The sequence below is a fragment of the Alnus glutinosa genome, chromosome 12, assembly GCF_958979055.1.
Source record: "Alnus glutinosa chromosome 12, dhAlnGlut1.1, whole genome shotgun sequence".
NCBI classification, from domain to species: domain Eukaryota; kingdom Viridiplantae; phylum Streptophyta; class Magnoliopsida; order Fagales; family Betulaceae; genus Alnus; species Alnus glutinosa.
In genome coordinates, this window is record NC_084897.1 from 3,203,578 (window position 1) to 3,218,004 (window position 14,427).

At 37.1% G+C, this 14,427-nt stretch overlaps 2 protein-coding genes across 4 annotated transcripts; both read left to right on the forward strand.

Annotated features, from left to right (window-relative positions):
• Nucleotides 1-300: 300 nt before the first annotated feature.
• LOC133850985 (uncharacterized) lies at nt 301-8,750 on the forward strand. Of its 3 annotated transcripts, XM_062287268.1 has the most exons (5): nt 309-990; nt 5,359-5,604; nt 5,795-5,826; nt 7,023-7,229; nt 8,231-8,750. In XM_062287268.1, the coding sequence occupies exons 2-5, from the start codon at nt 5,382-5,384 to the stop codon at nt 8,549-8,551; spliced, it is 783 nt and encodes a 260-aa protein (XP_062143252.1). In that variant the 5' UTR covers nt 309-990; nt 5,359-5,381; the 3' UTR covers nt 8,552-8,750. The 3 variants fall into 3 exon arrangements, with proteins under 3 accessions (XP_062143253.1, XP_062143252.1, XP_062143251.1); XM_062287269.1 differs by lacking the exon at nt 5,795-5,826 and having other exon boundaries at nt 301-990; XM_062287267.1 differs by lacking the exon at nt 309-990 and having other exon boundaries at nt 5,197-5,604.
• A 3,632-nt stretch (nt 8,751-12,382) lies between these two features.
• LOC133852391 (xyloglucan 6-xylosyltransferase 2) lies at nt 12,383-14,087 on the forward strand. Its single transcript, XM_062289137.1, has one exon. The coding sequence runs from the start codon at nt 12,525-12,527 to the stop codon at nt 13,893-13,895; it is 1,371 nt and encodes a 456-aa protein (XP_062145121.1). The 5' UTR covers nt 12,383-12,524; the 3' UTR covers nt 13,896-14,087.
• The last annotated feature ends 340 nt before the right edge of the window (nt 14,088-14,427 follow it).

The window sequence follows — 14,427 nt, forward strand, 5'->3', positions numbered from 1 at the left end:
AATATTTGAGTAGTTCTATTTCATTCACACTATCAAAAAGCTTCACAGTTACTTTCTACAGTTGATGAGTAAATGTGAGGTTTTGAGATTGCCAATCTTCCATCTTAAATGAAAGCTCTCCCGAACTCATTGAATTTATCCCTTGCCCCTGTTAAAAAGTTAAAAAAGAGACAGATAACATGAAATGAATGGACAATTTATAAAAATAGTTCATATATATATATATATATATATGGTGCTCTTTTACTTACATTAGCAAAGTATATAGTGAGATGCTTTAAATTAGTTGTTCCTCTTAGAAGGGAGGAATATGGTAGGACTTGATTACTAGTACTTGAAGTTCTTTCCATAGTTAAATACTTCACATTGTCAAATGCAAATGGAAAGCAACTAGGAGTGGGCAAATACCCATCCACCTCCCCGAATACATCGATTTTGAAGGGTTTTTATGTGGGTACGGGTTGGATTTTGTCCAACCCGTGCAAGGCGGGGCGGGTTGCAGGTTGGGGTTTAAAAAAACCCTAGGGACCTGCCCCACTAACCCTTATCTAAAGACCAAAAAACCCTACCCCTTCATCATTTCTTAGCCGCATACCTTTTCTTAACCTAAAAAAATCGTTGCGTCGCCTGCAGCCAGCCCCTTCGTCTTCTTCCTTTTCTCCTTTACCCCCTCACCCCCTTCCGCCCTTTGTCTTCTTCCTTCATCTGATTCTGATTTCTAAGGAAGATTGGAAGAGCCCCATTTCTTTTTCCTCATTCTTCTTTTTCCCATCTCTCTATTGGCTCTTTGTGGTTCTCACTTGCTCCTGCACTTCTCATTTTTCTTCTTCTTGTTCTTCTAAGGTTTGCATCATGGTGACCATGGCGACCATGGTTCTTATGGTACTTCCTACACTGGAGAGATTGAAAAAGGTTGGTGATAGGGCTCTAGATTCAGCTTCCAGACTTCAAATCTCACCTCCTAACCACTTCATCTGCCCAATTCTTAAGGTATGCCTGTGTAATATTTTATTGGCAATATTCATGGTTCATGTAAAGTTGCAAACAAATATGCTATTATATCGTTCTTGGTCTTTGATTCTCTGTGTTGAATAAATTCATGATGTTTTTCTTGTTTTCGTCTCTTCATCTTTTTTGCCCAAACTCGCCCTGCTCCGCTCAACCTGCACCCCTTGCTCCGCCCCGCATATGTAGCTCATCTTTTGGGATTCAGGGGTGCACTTTTTCAAAACCGCATGATTGTGGGGTGGGCAAAAATGGCGGAAATCTACCCCGCCCCATGCACACCCCTACAAGCAACCCTAGTTATGTAAAACCTGCAAACAAATCTCAGCATAAAACTAAATCCAAACAATAATAGTATTATTAACTCTCCAAATTCTAATATTAATGTTACGTGAACGCATAATGAATCTAGTAACTCAACCTTTGACAAGAATAGAAGCAGAATACTACTTCTTGTTCTTACCTATTTTGCTAATTTGGAAGAAGCGGTAGGAAATTAAAGGATCCTAGGACTCTTTGTCAAACACAAGGTTTGAGTTAATTTTTTATACCTTTTTATTCATGAGTTCATCTTTAAATAGATGAAAATAACCATTGTAGGGTTGAATCCACAGCTTGTAACAACTCCTGTCTAGACTCAACCAAGTGGGAATAAACATCCAGTGAAACTAATCTACTTATCTACTAAAAAGCAGTGACATGAATGTGGATAACTTGTAAATGAAAACATAATTCTTCTAAGAGCTGAACTCCCCTATGACTTGAAAACATAGAGCAAGACTCATAATTACATATACTTGACTACTAGAACCCAAACCCATTACAAGACTTATACCTACAATATCCTACTTCTTTATCCACGTGATGACCATATGTAACGACCCAGGAAAAAACGTTAGCCATATATACGCTATCACCCCAAAAAGGCTAGTCAATTTGAAGTTTTCCCTAGAATCACTTATAAAGCCCAATTTCACATAGTAACTAGGCAGTGTAGGACTTAACACTCATCTATCTCTTATAAATCACTCACTCTATATGAGTTATTTATCTCTTTCCAATATGAGACTGGGGTGTTACAAACTCTCCCTCTTAAACTCCTGACGTCCTCGTCAGAGCCACGTCATGCAGCGCTCCAGTACCACATGGCCTGGCATTACTAGGTAGCTCTGATACCATTTGTAATGACCCAAGGAAAAGCGCTAGCCACATCTGCACTATCACTCCAAAAGGACTAGTCAATTTGGAACTTTTCTAGAATCCATTATAAAGCCCAGTTTCACCTGGTAACTAGGCAATGTGGGACTTATCACCCATGAGTATCTTTATAAACCACTCACTCTATGTGAGCTATTCATCTATTCCCAATATGGGACTAGGGTGTTACAAACTCCTCCCTTAAACTCCTGACATCCTCGTCAGGACCACGTCATGCAGTGATCCAGTACCACATGACCTGGCGTTACTAGGTGGCTCTGATACCATTTGTAACGACCCAAGAAAAAGCGTCAGCCAGATCTGCGCTATCACTCCAAAAAGACTAGTCAATTTGGAGCTTTTCTAGAATCTATTTTAAAGCCCAGTTTCACCTAGTAACTAGGCAATGTGGGACTTAGTACCCATGAGTATCTTTATAAACCACTTACTCTATGTAAGCTATTCACCTCTTCCCAATATGGGACCGGGGTGTTACACCATATCCTAACATTTCACCTCCCTTAAAACAACCATTGTCCTCAAGGACAAATTGTAGAAACTATTGTTGCATGATACTTCATTTCTCCCATGTTGCATCCGCAGGACTATACCCACGCCAGTGAATTAAGACCTTTTTTCTAATGGGTTGTTCCTTGAGAGTCCAAGATGGCCATAATTTGTTGGTCCGTTGAGTTTGTTCCTTGTTATTGAGCACCAATCACATTCGCATCTAAAATTATCTCAACATAATCCTTTTCTTTCTTTCTTTCTTTTTTTTTTTTTTTTTTTTTTTTTCATGTGGCTAAATGTGGCAAACACACCCATACCTTTTTTGCTTTTTTTAAATCCCTCTGTATCTCCCTTTCTTCTACCATGCAGTGCACTGGAGGCCTAATGCCTCTACGCTCTACTTCTTTGTTTTTCCACAAAGTCCTCATTAGTAATTTTGTAAAATCCTACCAGATTGGCCCAGGGTCCGCAATCACTAAGTACCTATTACTACCTCGCAAATATTCATAGGTAGTATAAAAAAAATCCACAAAGAATGGCTAGAGGCGAAGCTATCATTTAGATTTGGGGGGTAAAATTGAAAAATAAAAAAAAAATGGGGAGCAAAACTAAAAAATTAAATTAAAATTAAGGGGTAAAATTTTAAAAAATATTTTTTTCTTTTTTAGATTTTATTTTTAAAATTTATTTTTTATATTTTAATTTATAAAATAGTAAAAAATAATATTTTAAGATGATGTGGCGAAAAGGCTGACGTGACACTAACGGAAATAAAAAAATTGGACCGAAAAATCACGGAGTGACCTCTTTTAAATCCGCGAAAAATTTAAGGAGTAAAATTTTTAAAAAGTGAGGTAGCGATTTCAAATTGCGTGCTGACTTATAGATTTATGAGACATTTACAATTTTTTATCACAAAAATAACTGCCATAAATACATTTATGGTGTCAAGAGGGAAAAGGTTAACACTGTTTGGAAAAAGTATTAAAAAAATTATAGCATTGTCTTTTTGGCTATTTAAATGTTAAGAAAAAATCAAACAAATGTTAAACTTAACATTTGCTAAAGAGTTTGATATATGAATATTTTTATAGGTTTTATTAAATTTTTTGAAAAAAGCTAAATATGAAGACTCAGTTGAGTGCTATGAGAATCTCAAGCATAGTTTGGCCGGCATTTGGAAATTATGTTTTATTTATTTTCAAATTGCAAATAAAAAAAAATTAAAATACTTCACATGTACCATATGGTTAGACTCGATATAAAGTATCATAGATAAATACATTTTAGTCCTTGAGTTTTAGAAACTTTATTTTTTAGTATCTGAGTTTCAATTCGCATCACACATGGTGCCTCAGTTTTGGGAAAAGACCAAATTAGTATTTCAGTTAAGTTTTCCGTTGAAAAAACTAGCGGCCTGCCAGCTGAGGGTTAACACGTGTTTTAGTATAAAAAAAAAAAAAGAAAAAAGAAAAAATCTTTAAAAATTAATTAAAAACTTAAAAAAAAAAAAAAAATTCAGTCACCCTATGGCAGAAAAAATAAATTAAAAAAAAATCAAGGGTTTTGCCCCCCTTGGGGGTGGCCGAACCACCCCAAAGGGCAAAACCCATCAAAAAGAAATTGAGGGTTTGCTCATGGGGGTAGTTCGGCCACCCCCAAGGGCCAAAACTCATCAAATTTTTTTTTTAGAGTTTTGGCCCATAGGGGTGGCCGAAACACCCCCAAAGGCCAAAACCCCTGATTTTTTTTTTTTTTTTTGTCATGGGGTGGCCAAACCACTCCAAACCAATCAAAAGAGCCACCCCCTTTGCCAAAATGGGTATAGCCGACCATTCCATGGTGGCCAAGCCACTCCTCCTCCTCTTCTTCTTTTTTTTTTTTCAATTTTTTTTTTTAAGTTTTTAATATTTTAATTAATTTTTAAAGATTTTTTATTACTTTTTAACCAAAACAGGTGTCAACCCTCAGACGAGCCGATAATTTTTGAACGGAAAACTTGACTGAAGTATTAATTTGGTCTTTTTCCAAAACTGACGTATTATTTGTTATGAGAATTAAAAATCAAGTATTTTTATAAAATTTTTAAAACTCAAGAACCAGAATTGTATTTAACCCAAAAACTTAATTGGTGTTTTGTCGGTCTTCAGTTAATTTTTTTAATCGTCCTCACATCACCCATCGTAAAATGTTAGAGAAATGCTTGGTTGTACACTCTCATCCCACTCCTATCCCACCCTTGTGTACTTGGACCAATAATGTGAGAGATAGTAGAGAGAGTATAGTGGGACCTATTTTTTTAACAACATTATTGGTCCACGTAGACAAAGGTGGGATAGGAGTGGGATAAGAGTGGGATAAGAGTGTACAACCAAGCATTTCTCAAAATGTTAACACCTAACACTTTTTAAAGAGAAATGCTGTTCCCACCACCATCCCACCACCATCCCACTAACTTTTTTATTTAATAAATTCATTTTCAGTTTTTTCACTTAGGCTTTGGTGGATGCCGCTGGGAACACCAGCATTTCCCCTTTTTAAAACTGAGCTGACCATTTGATTTCAGGCCTAATCACAAATCCATGTGATGTATTTAATTCAAATTGTGTCGAGGGAAATTGAAAAACAAAATCCTTGTCTTGTCAGAATCATTCATAATTTCGGAAGAAATGGATGAACACAGGGCACTTTTCAAAGAAGTGTTCGGCGAATCATCGGACAGCGAAGACTACGAACAACAACACCAGCCTCAATTGGAAGATCGATCTCAGCGAACAACATCCGGTCAAAACCCCTACTGGGAGCAAATCAAGGAGATCAACGGGCTATGGATGTGCAGGGACTTCCTCTCAGCTCAAGAACAGTCTTCCCTGCTCTCCGCAATCGAGAACGGTGTGTTTCACGCCCACCCATTCTTTTTTTTTTTTTGGGTGATGATGAAATCGAGAAAATGGAAAGGAAATTGGAAGTACATAAATTGATTTTTTTTTTTTTTTTTTTTTAAATGTTATGTAGTAAATTGATATGCTCTTAGGTTCAAAACCATAGCTAAAGCCTTTGTGTTAACGTGTGGTTGTTGCAGAAGGGTGGTTCACTGAAGCCTCTCACAACCAGGTCTGTAGCGGCCCAAGTCCTCACAATGCAACATAAGATTAGCACAGTGTTCTTACTCCTTACTTCTTAGTCTTGTACATATAATCTATAACTTACAGTGGGAATGTTAATTTCAGGATAAGGTTTTGATAATCTTTCATGTTTTTGTGAAGCAGTTTACACATTAGTTTGTGGTTTAGGCAGTCGTAGGGAATTGATAGCAGTCTGTTTGGTCTGGTTAGGCTTGTGATTTAGTCTAAAGTTACGTTTGGTATGCGAAATGACTATTTCATTAAAAAAAATGAATAGCTTTTATTGAAAATGGAACAAAGTGGAATGAAATAGCCTTGAAATAGTAAGTCTCATTACCCGTGGGAGAATTTGAGAGGAATAGCTATTCCTCAATTTAAGGAATAGCCATTCCCTCATGGGTAATGGGAAAGGCTATTCCAAGTGTTAGAGTCTTATCATATACTCTAATATCAAGGCTATTTTATTCAATCTTCTTACATTCCTAATAAAAGCTATTCATTTTTTCTAATGGAATAGTCATTCCACTTACTAAACATATCCTAAATCTAGTGCATGTGTGTGTTATACAAATAGACACACACTAGCTAAGCTGCATACTCTTCTGAAATTCGGTTGTAGTATTTGTGTGGCAAAAAGAATGTACCAATGTAATGAGGCTGCAAGAGAAGTTTTTCTTGCCAGGAACATTCATTTTTACATGGAAAATAAACCTTGAATTTCCAAAAGCATGTAGGCCCTCCATCTCATATTGTTGGTTTTGTTTAGAACGTTCAACTTTTTAGGGGATATTATATAATGCATTGTCTTTAAAATTAAAAGATATAAGTCTTCAAAATTATCCTCCTGAATTTAGACCCAAATAAGAAAAGCCTATAAGGGAAATTTACTTCTCAAATAAAGTAAAGGGCAAGTTATGAATGGTACTAAAATTGTATACCTAACTTTGTAAAATGGACAATATTTTGGAACATCCGAAAATGGAATGAAGTAGTGGTGATATACGATGGATGGAGTAAAAATCAAGCATAGGAAGAATGAGATCATCTAGCAGATTTAGATTGCAGTTTATGGGTTGGAATTTTGTTTGTGAACTGGGGGATAATAATTAAGGTTGAAGGCAATTGAATGGGTAACTTGTACTTTTAGGTTGTTTCAGATAAGCTTACTCATTCCTTTCTTCGCAGGCTATGAGGTTTGGAGATCTTCCGCCATGGGCAATTGAAATTTCAAATTCTATTCGTGAGCTGGTGCTTTTAAGTGATCCTGCTTTGGATCCTTTACACTTGGGAACGTATTGTGGGTCTAGAGAAGCACGTCCGCTTCCATCACATTTGTTGTGGAGAGAACCACTCTTTGACCAACTTATTGCAAATGCATACCAACCAGGTGAGGTGCGATATGACTACTAAGTAGGCTGTGCTTTACAGAGTCAGAATTCATTCATTGGACTTGGCGAGTTGTTAAGTTTGGCTTATTCCTGCAGATTTCTAAAGTTTTCAGTTTCACCTCTTATGCTTCCTTTGGTCATGCGAGTTTATAGAGTTTTCATTGATGGTTGTATTTGTAATTGATCTTCCTAATAAAATAGCAAAAGAAATATAACCGGAATCAGGGCACCCTGTTTTAATGAAAATTCCTGGTCTCAAATTATACTTAATATATGTAAGTAGAAGTCAACATTTGTTTTAGTAGAATATTAAAAATGCTTTTAATACATCACATATAAACTTCTGTTCGCTCTCTCTGTCTAAGTTGGTAAGTTTGGATCTCAAGAAGGGTGAGGAAAAAGAAAAAAAGAAGCTAAATATTGCTTTAGAAGTTAGGTTCCTCGGGTTTTTTTTTTTGCTTTCCTGCTACTTTTCTTTGTACTTCAAGAGCCAAATGGAGCCTTAATATTTGTCATGTTGGTAGTCTGGCGGATTGAGTGTTGATTTTTTTTTTTGATAAGTATAGTGAGGAATGTATTGAGTGTTGATTCAGTAAAGAGACAAAATGCTGCAATCAAGTTTTGTTGGGTTTTTACATCTAAATCAATGGCTTTTTGTAGTTACCCATCAAGTGTCATTACAAAGCCATTGATATTATATCCACATTTTTCTTATGAAACACAACAGATTTGTTTCACCTTGTTGCAATTCGGAATTGCGTGGGTATTTATTAGTTGTCTGATAATGATAACACGAGATTGGAGTAGTTTTAAACCAAACATATATTTCTTCAAGATACATTTTCTATTGGGTCATTGATCTTTTCCAGTGCTCTATATCTTGCTAATTATCACCCTACAATATGCTCTTCTTCACACCAAGTTCAATGTTCCTTACCAATTATTGTATATTATTTGCTGTTGTAAGATAAAATCGAGATGACATTCCAGCACATTTATGTCCAGGGGATCTGTGCGCACGTTGACCTTTTGCGGTTTGAAGATGGAATTGCCATCGTCTCCTTGGAGTCATCTTGTGTGATGCATTTCACCCAAGTTAAAGAAGCATATTGTGACATAGCAGATGAGGGAAGAACAGATCCACCCATGACAAAGATTCCTGTTTATCTGACCCCTGGATCTCTGATTCTTATGTCAGAAGAAGCTCGCTACTGTTGGAAGCATGAAATAAATCGCAAGCCAGGGTTTCAAATATGGGAAGGTCAGGAACTAAATCAGAGGAGGAGAATCTCGGTAACACTGAGGAAGCTCTGCAAGGTTGAGTAGAATGTTAATTAATCATCACATTTAGAGCTGCAATATGCATTGTTCTGATGTTGTTAGGCATGGGCCAATCAAGGAGAGTGCGGACCTTTTTGGGTTCAACTGCCACTTCTTAATTTCAAATACGGAGCTTTACATGTTATTTGAATAATTTATGAATAATTTCAAATACAATCGTATCCCTTAAATTAAGGTTAACAAATCCTTTAATCTACAGTATTCAAATCATTTAAATTCATTGGGTTAGGGAATTCAAGTCAACCTTTATCCCAAAGGTTTTCTACCCTTAACACATGAATGTGCTAGAAGCGTTTGTCATGCCTTCCGGCATTACAAGCCATTCAAATAGACCATTTCTCGTTTTGAAGGTCGTTCTCCATTCATCACCGAGACGGATGCGTATTTGATGGTACCTGCTCCGAATATCAACTTTAGAAAAGATTGTGGCTGCGTGTAATACATGGAGCATGTCATCCAAACGAGGGATGGAGAACTGATATTTCATGGCAATTTTGTTTATAGCCCGACTATAAACACATCCGCTAGCTTTTATATTCTTAAAGAAAGATGGAATGTTCCATTTCATTTGAAATAGAGAAGATCTTATTCCTATTATTTGGGGTTAGAAATGCTAACACGACAAAGGGACTAAGCACACCCAATGGCTAGTCATATTTTTATGCAAAATGACTAATCAAAACCTATTTTTTTTAGTTTAACTAATTATTTTTCAAGACCTCCTTCCGTTTGCTTATCCAAACTTTTTTTCTATTTTATTAAAATAATCTATTTTAATATTTTTTTATTCATTTTAGTTAAAAACCATTTCCACCAACATAACCCATTTGCGGGCAACAGAAATTGAAAATCTCACCATCACTAGGAATCAAATGGATCAGCTGCTGTATGAGAGGAATGTAGACGAGAAAAATAAAAAATTGCAGAAAGGAGAAAGAATCACAAATCAGACGATTTTTACCATCTCCAAGACTCCAACCATTATCATCGAAAAATCGATCATTCAATGAGATAAAAATCCATCTCAAGTGAGAGGAAAAATCACTATAGGTAATGTTGGGGAATTATACTTTGAATTACTGGATTGGGCCTCGAAGATGGACCAGCACTGTAAAAGGGACGATTCAGGACAGACGCATTAACTAATGGGGTTGGATGGGCCGACAGATTCCTTTATGAGGCCCAATAGGGCAGATGATCTAAGCGAGTAATGGTCAGACACTCGGATATCCGACCAAAATACTTGAAGGGTGCTCGAAGAGGAAGAACTCCTCATTTATGATAAGCTATGCTCATTTATTATACGTGATATCAACTAGTCCAATTATGATTGGGTACAGAGGGAACAACAACACCTCGCGCCGTTACTCAGACCAGTTCATCATGTTAATGATCAAAATACCATAAATGATCACTGATCATGTCAGATCCTATATATACCTGCTTCGTCGGCAATGCAAGATTTACACGTGCGAACTCACAAAAGGAAGATGGTATAAATAGCCATCATAAATGGATAACACCTAATCTGACCATCAGCATTAATTACATTTCTCTTTTCCTAAAACAACGACTGACTTAACCATTGGAGGAGGCGTCGCCGGCCAACCCCTGGCAGGTCTTTTTCTGTTTTGCAGTTTCTAAATCCACTGATTCAACTGACTTCTTCGGACCCTCACTGTTAGAAAGACTATCTCGTGATCGACACGTCACCGACCAAAAACTGTACCAAGTAACAATACAAAGAATTCGTATGTAGTAGTACATCACCAGGGATAACCCGTAACCGTGAAAAAAGACCCCATATATATGTTGCATAAGAAGCTCATGGTGAAAAACCCCCATTGGACGAAACCCATTCACACTGCAAAGCTTTGCCATAGTAGATTACCATTGGACGAAACCCACCATGAAAATCACATTAGGATGAAACCCATTCACAGGTGGGAGAAAAAGAGACAATGGGAAACGTGAGAAATCATGGTGAAAGCTAAGGCAAAGTAAAAAAGAGACAAAACCCATTGCAAAAAGAAGAAGCCTTCTGAAATGAGAGAAAAATCACCATTCATTCATATGAGTAAAGGTGCAGATAAAGGGGTGAGAGAAATATTAAAAAAGAGAAATGATCCTTACACTTGTTTCTCACAACAACCCCACAAGAAATTGACGTGGCCGGTAATATTTTATTATTTTTTTGTTTTCTTTTTGTAAAAAAATAATAAAATATTACCGGCCACGTCATCTTGTTGTGGGGCTATTGTGAGAAATGAGTGTAGGGATCATTTCTCATTAAAAAAAATGAAAGAAAGTATAAAAAATTAATAATAAAATAGGTATCCATTCCGCTGCAGTTCATGCCACATGTAACGTTACACTGTGACTGAATGCATTTTACATTTAGGTTTAAATAATATAATGGAGGCGTTATTTTGAACTTTTTATTAGCCATTTTATCTAAAAGAGAGAAATGGTTAAGCCATTGAGAAGAGTAATGTTATATATTGTATTTTTTTTTTTTTTGTTAAAATTAAAGTGACTCTTAAAATTACTATTATATTAAAATTACTAGTAATTTATTATAAATTCAATAATAATTTTAAAAATTAAAACAATTTTAGAGAAAAAAAGAAATAAGCCCTCGTCTTTGCGCGTTTCGTTCAGGTAGTGACGTGGGCTTCTAGTTGTTCCTATCTCCCACTTTGTTGGAAGCTTTCGTCGGGGCCACGCATGAATTCCCGAAACAGCACGCCGACCAGTTGAGCTTCAGAGCTTCGGAGAAGACTAACATAGGTCCTTTTGTGGAATTAAAAAAAGTGAATATAAATATATAATATTGTACAAACATCGTACGTACGTACGAAGATCTTGAAGTATTTTATTATATAGATTTTTTTAAAAGAAAAATAGCAAGTGTTATTTTAAAATTAAATTATTAAAATTTTATTACATCCAATATTTGTCACGTTTAAAATACTTATATGATAAATGGATATTTACTCTTTTATGACATGAGTTGTGTTATTTGCATAATTTTTATACAGTAATTACACAATAATGTTGATGTGTTTAATATTTTTTTTAATAAAATAAAATGTTGTACACATCTATATTGTTGTGCAGCTAACATATTTCTATTCGCACACATTTATTTTGTACACACGGTACACACACTTATAATGAATATGGAACCCATATCACGTAAGTAATGTTTTCTGCACAACAATTTTACACACTTTGTATAACAAATTTGATGTAGAAATGATTTTCACTTTCTTTTTTGTGAAAGTGAACCAAAAAAGTGTATAATTATTGTGAAAATTATTTTCACATCAGTTTTGTTGTACAAAATGTGTACAATTGTTGTGCAGAATACATGACTCATCTCACCTAAGTCATTCATGTATAGGTCTCAAAGGAAAATGTTAGATTTACAACACCAATACAACAACTGTACAACAATCCCTCACATGAGGGTGGGTCCCACATACTGGGGCCCACCCTCATGTGAGGAATTGTTGTACAGTTGTATTGGTGTTGTACAAGAATCAAATCCCGGTCTCAAAACTATTATAAATAGGAGATATATTAACTGCACAACTTTTATACAATAATTACACAATAATGCTAACGTGTAAGTGAATTTTATTTTTTTTAAAAAAAATACTGAATAACATTAAGAGAGGAAAAATCCAGTAAATATTATTATATAATTATTGTGTAAAAATTGTGTAACTAATATCTGTAAAGTAATATGCGTACAAATATCATTTTCTTATTACAACCTCAATCTTGGTTCTTACCCGTTTTTAGACAAAAGGGTACTTCGAAGTTCTAACCGCGGGTCATGTCGGTGCCACTCGCTTTCTCCCTTCCTTAATAGTTTTTGATTTCGCCGAGCTTTTCCATTTCCTCCGAACCCCAAATTCCTTTTTCGTTTTCTAAGGAATTTTAGAAAACAATGATAGACAAGTGTTTGGGAGCCCAGAGATCGCGAAAGATCCAGAGAACTCTCCGCCATTGCAAGGTCACAATCCTCTGCCTGGTGCTCACCGTCGTCGTCCTACGTGGCACGATCGGGGCCGGACGATTCGGGACCCCGGAGCAAGACTTCATCGAGATCCGCGACCACTTCAACTACCGCTCCTCGCGCAAGCTCGCAGAGCCCCACCGCGTGCTCGAAGAGCTCCATACGACGCCGTCCGGCGACGACGACCCCAACAACTATAACACCTTCGACATCGATAAACTCTTCATTGGCGACGAAGAGGAAGACCCGAAGCACGACCCGAATAAACCCTACAGGCTCGGACCCAAGGTCTCCAACTGGGACAAGAAGAGATCTAATTGGCTTAAACAAAACCCGAATTACCCGAACTTTATCGGACCCAGTAAGCCCCGGGTCATGCTCGTGACCGGGTCGTCCCCGAAACCCTGCGAAAACCCGGTGGGTGATCATTACCTGTTGAAATCGATCAAGAACAAGATCGATTACTCTAGGTTACATGGGATTGAGGTTTTTTACAATATGGCGCTTCTCGACGCTGAAATGGCTGGGTTCTGGGCCAAGCTCCCGTTAATTCGGAGGCTACTTTTGGCACACCCAGAAGTAGAATTTCTGTGGTGGATGGATAGCGATGCTTTGTTCACCGATATGTCTTTCGAGGTGCCTTGGGAGAGATACAATGACCACAACTTGGTGATGCATGGTTGGGGTGAGATGGTGTATGATCAGAGAAACTGGATTGGACTGAACACTGGGAGTTTCTTGTTGAGGAATTGCCAGTGGGCATTGGATATTTTGGATGCCTGGGCACCAATGGGGCCCAAAGGGAAGGTTAGGGACGAGGCTGGGAAGGTACTGACTAGGGAGCTTAAGGATAGGCCGGTTTTCGAAGCCGATGATCAGTCGGCGATGGTGTATTTGTTGGCCAGTCAGAGGGAGAAGTGGGGGGATAAGGTTTATCTAGAAAGCGAGTATTATTTGCACGGTTATTGGGGGATTTTGGTGGATAGGTTTGAGGAAATGATTGAGAATCATCGGCCTGGATTTGGCGATCATCGGTGGCCGCTAGTTACGCATTTTGTGGGGTGCAAGCCGTGTGGCAAGTTCGGGGATTACCCAGTTGAGAAGTGCTTGAAGCAGATGGATAGGGCTTTTAATTTCGGGGATAATCAGATACTTCAGATTTATGGGTTTAGGCATAAGTCGTTGGCTAGTAGACGGGTTAAGAGAGTGAGGGATGAGACGAGTAATCCTCTTGAGGTTAAAGATGAACTTAGTTTGTCTCATCCAGTGTTTAAAGCGGTTAAGGTATCATCATCATCTTAGTTGTGCTGCATTTTTCACTCCTATGCTACTAAGTGATGAGATAAGATGGTGCTATTTTGTTATATGTTGTTGCTATCTGTATCATTTGCTAGGTATGGAGATGGTAATATTCTTTTGTTCATCTGTGTTGATATTATAAATCTGTATGTATTCTCGAAGGAACAAACAACCTGTTTTATAGTTTGTGGTTGATCAGTTTTGTAGCTTCTTGGCAGATTTTTGTTGTGTCAATATAGTGATGTAGAGACATTATCCAGGAAGTTCTAAAGATCATAACAAATTATTGAAATCATCGCATCATGGATAAGCACGAGTAGTTATTATTCGTTGTCCGTCACTGTTATAAATTCTTGTTCAGGCAGTGATGGTTGCTCTTATATATGCACTATTAACTACTCGAGCTATGAACTTAAGAAAGTCTTCTTCATGTGTAGGAAATCAAGTCATGTTCCTCCACATGAAGAAGCCTTCTTTAAGTTGGTAGCTCATATAACTACAGACTATGAATGTGGCAGTCTTTCCCTACGTCGAT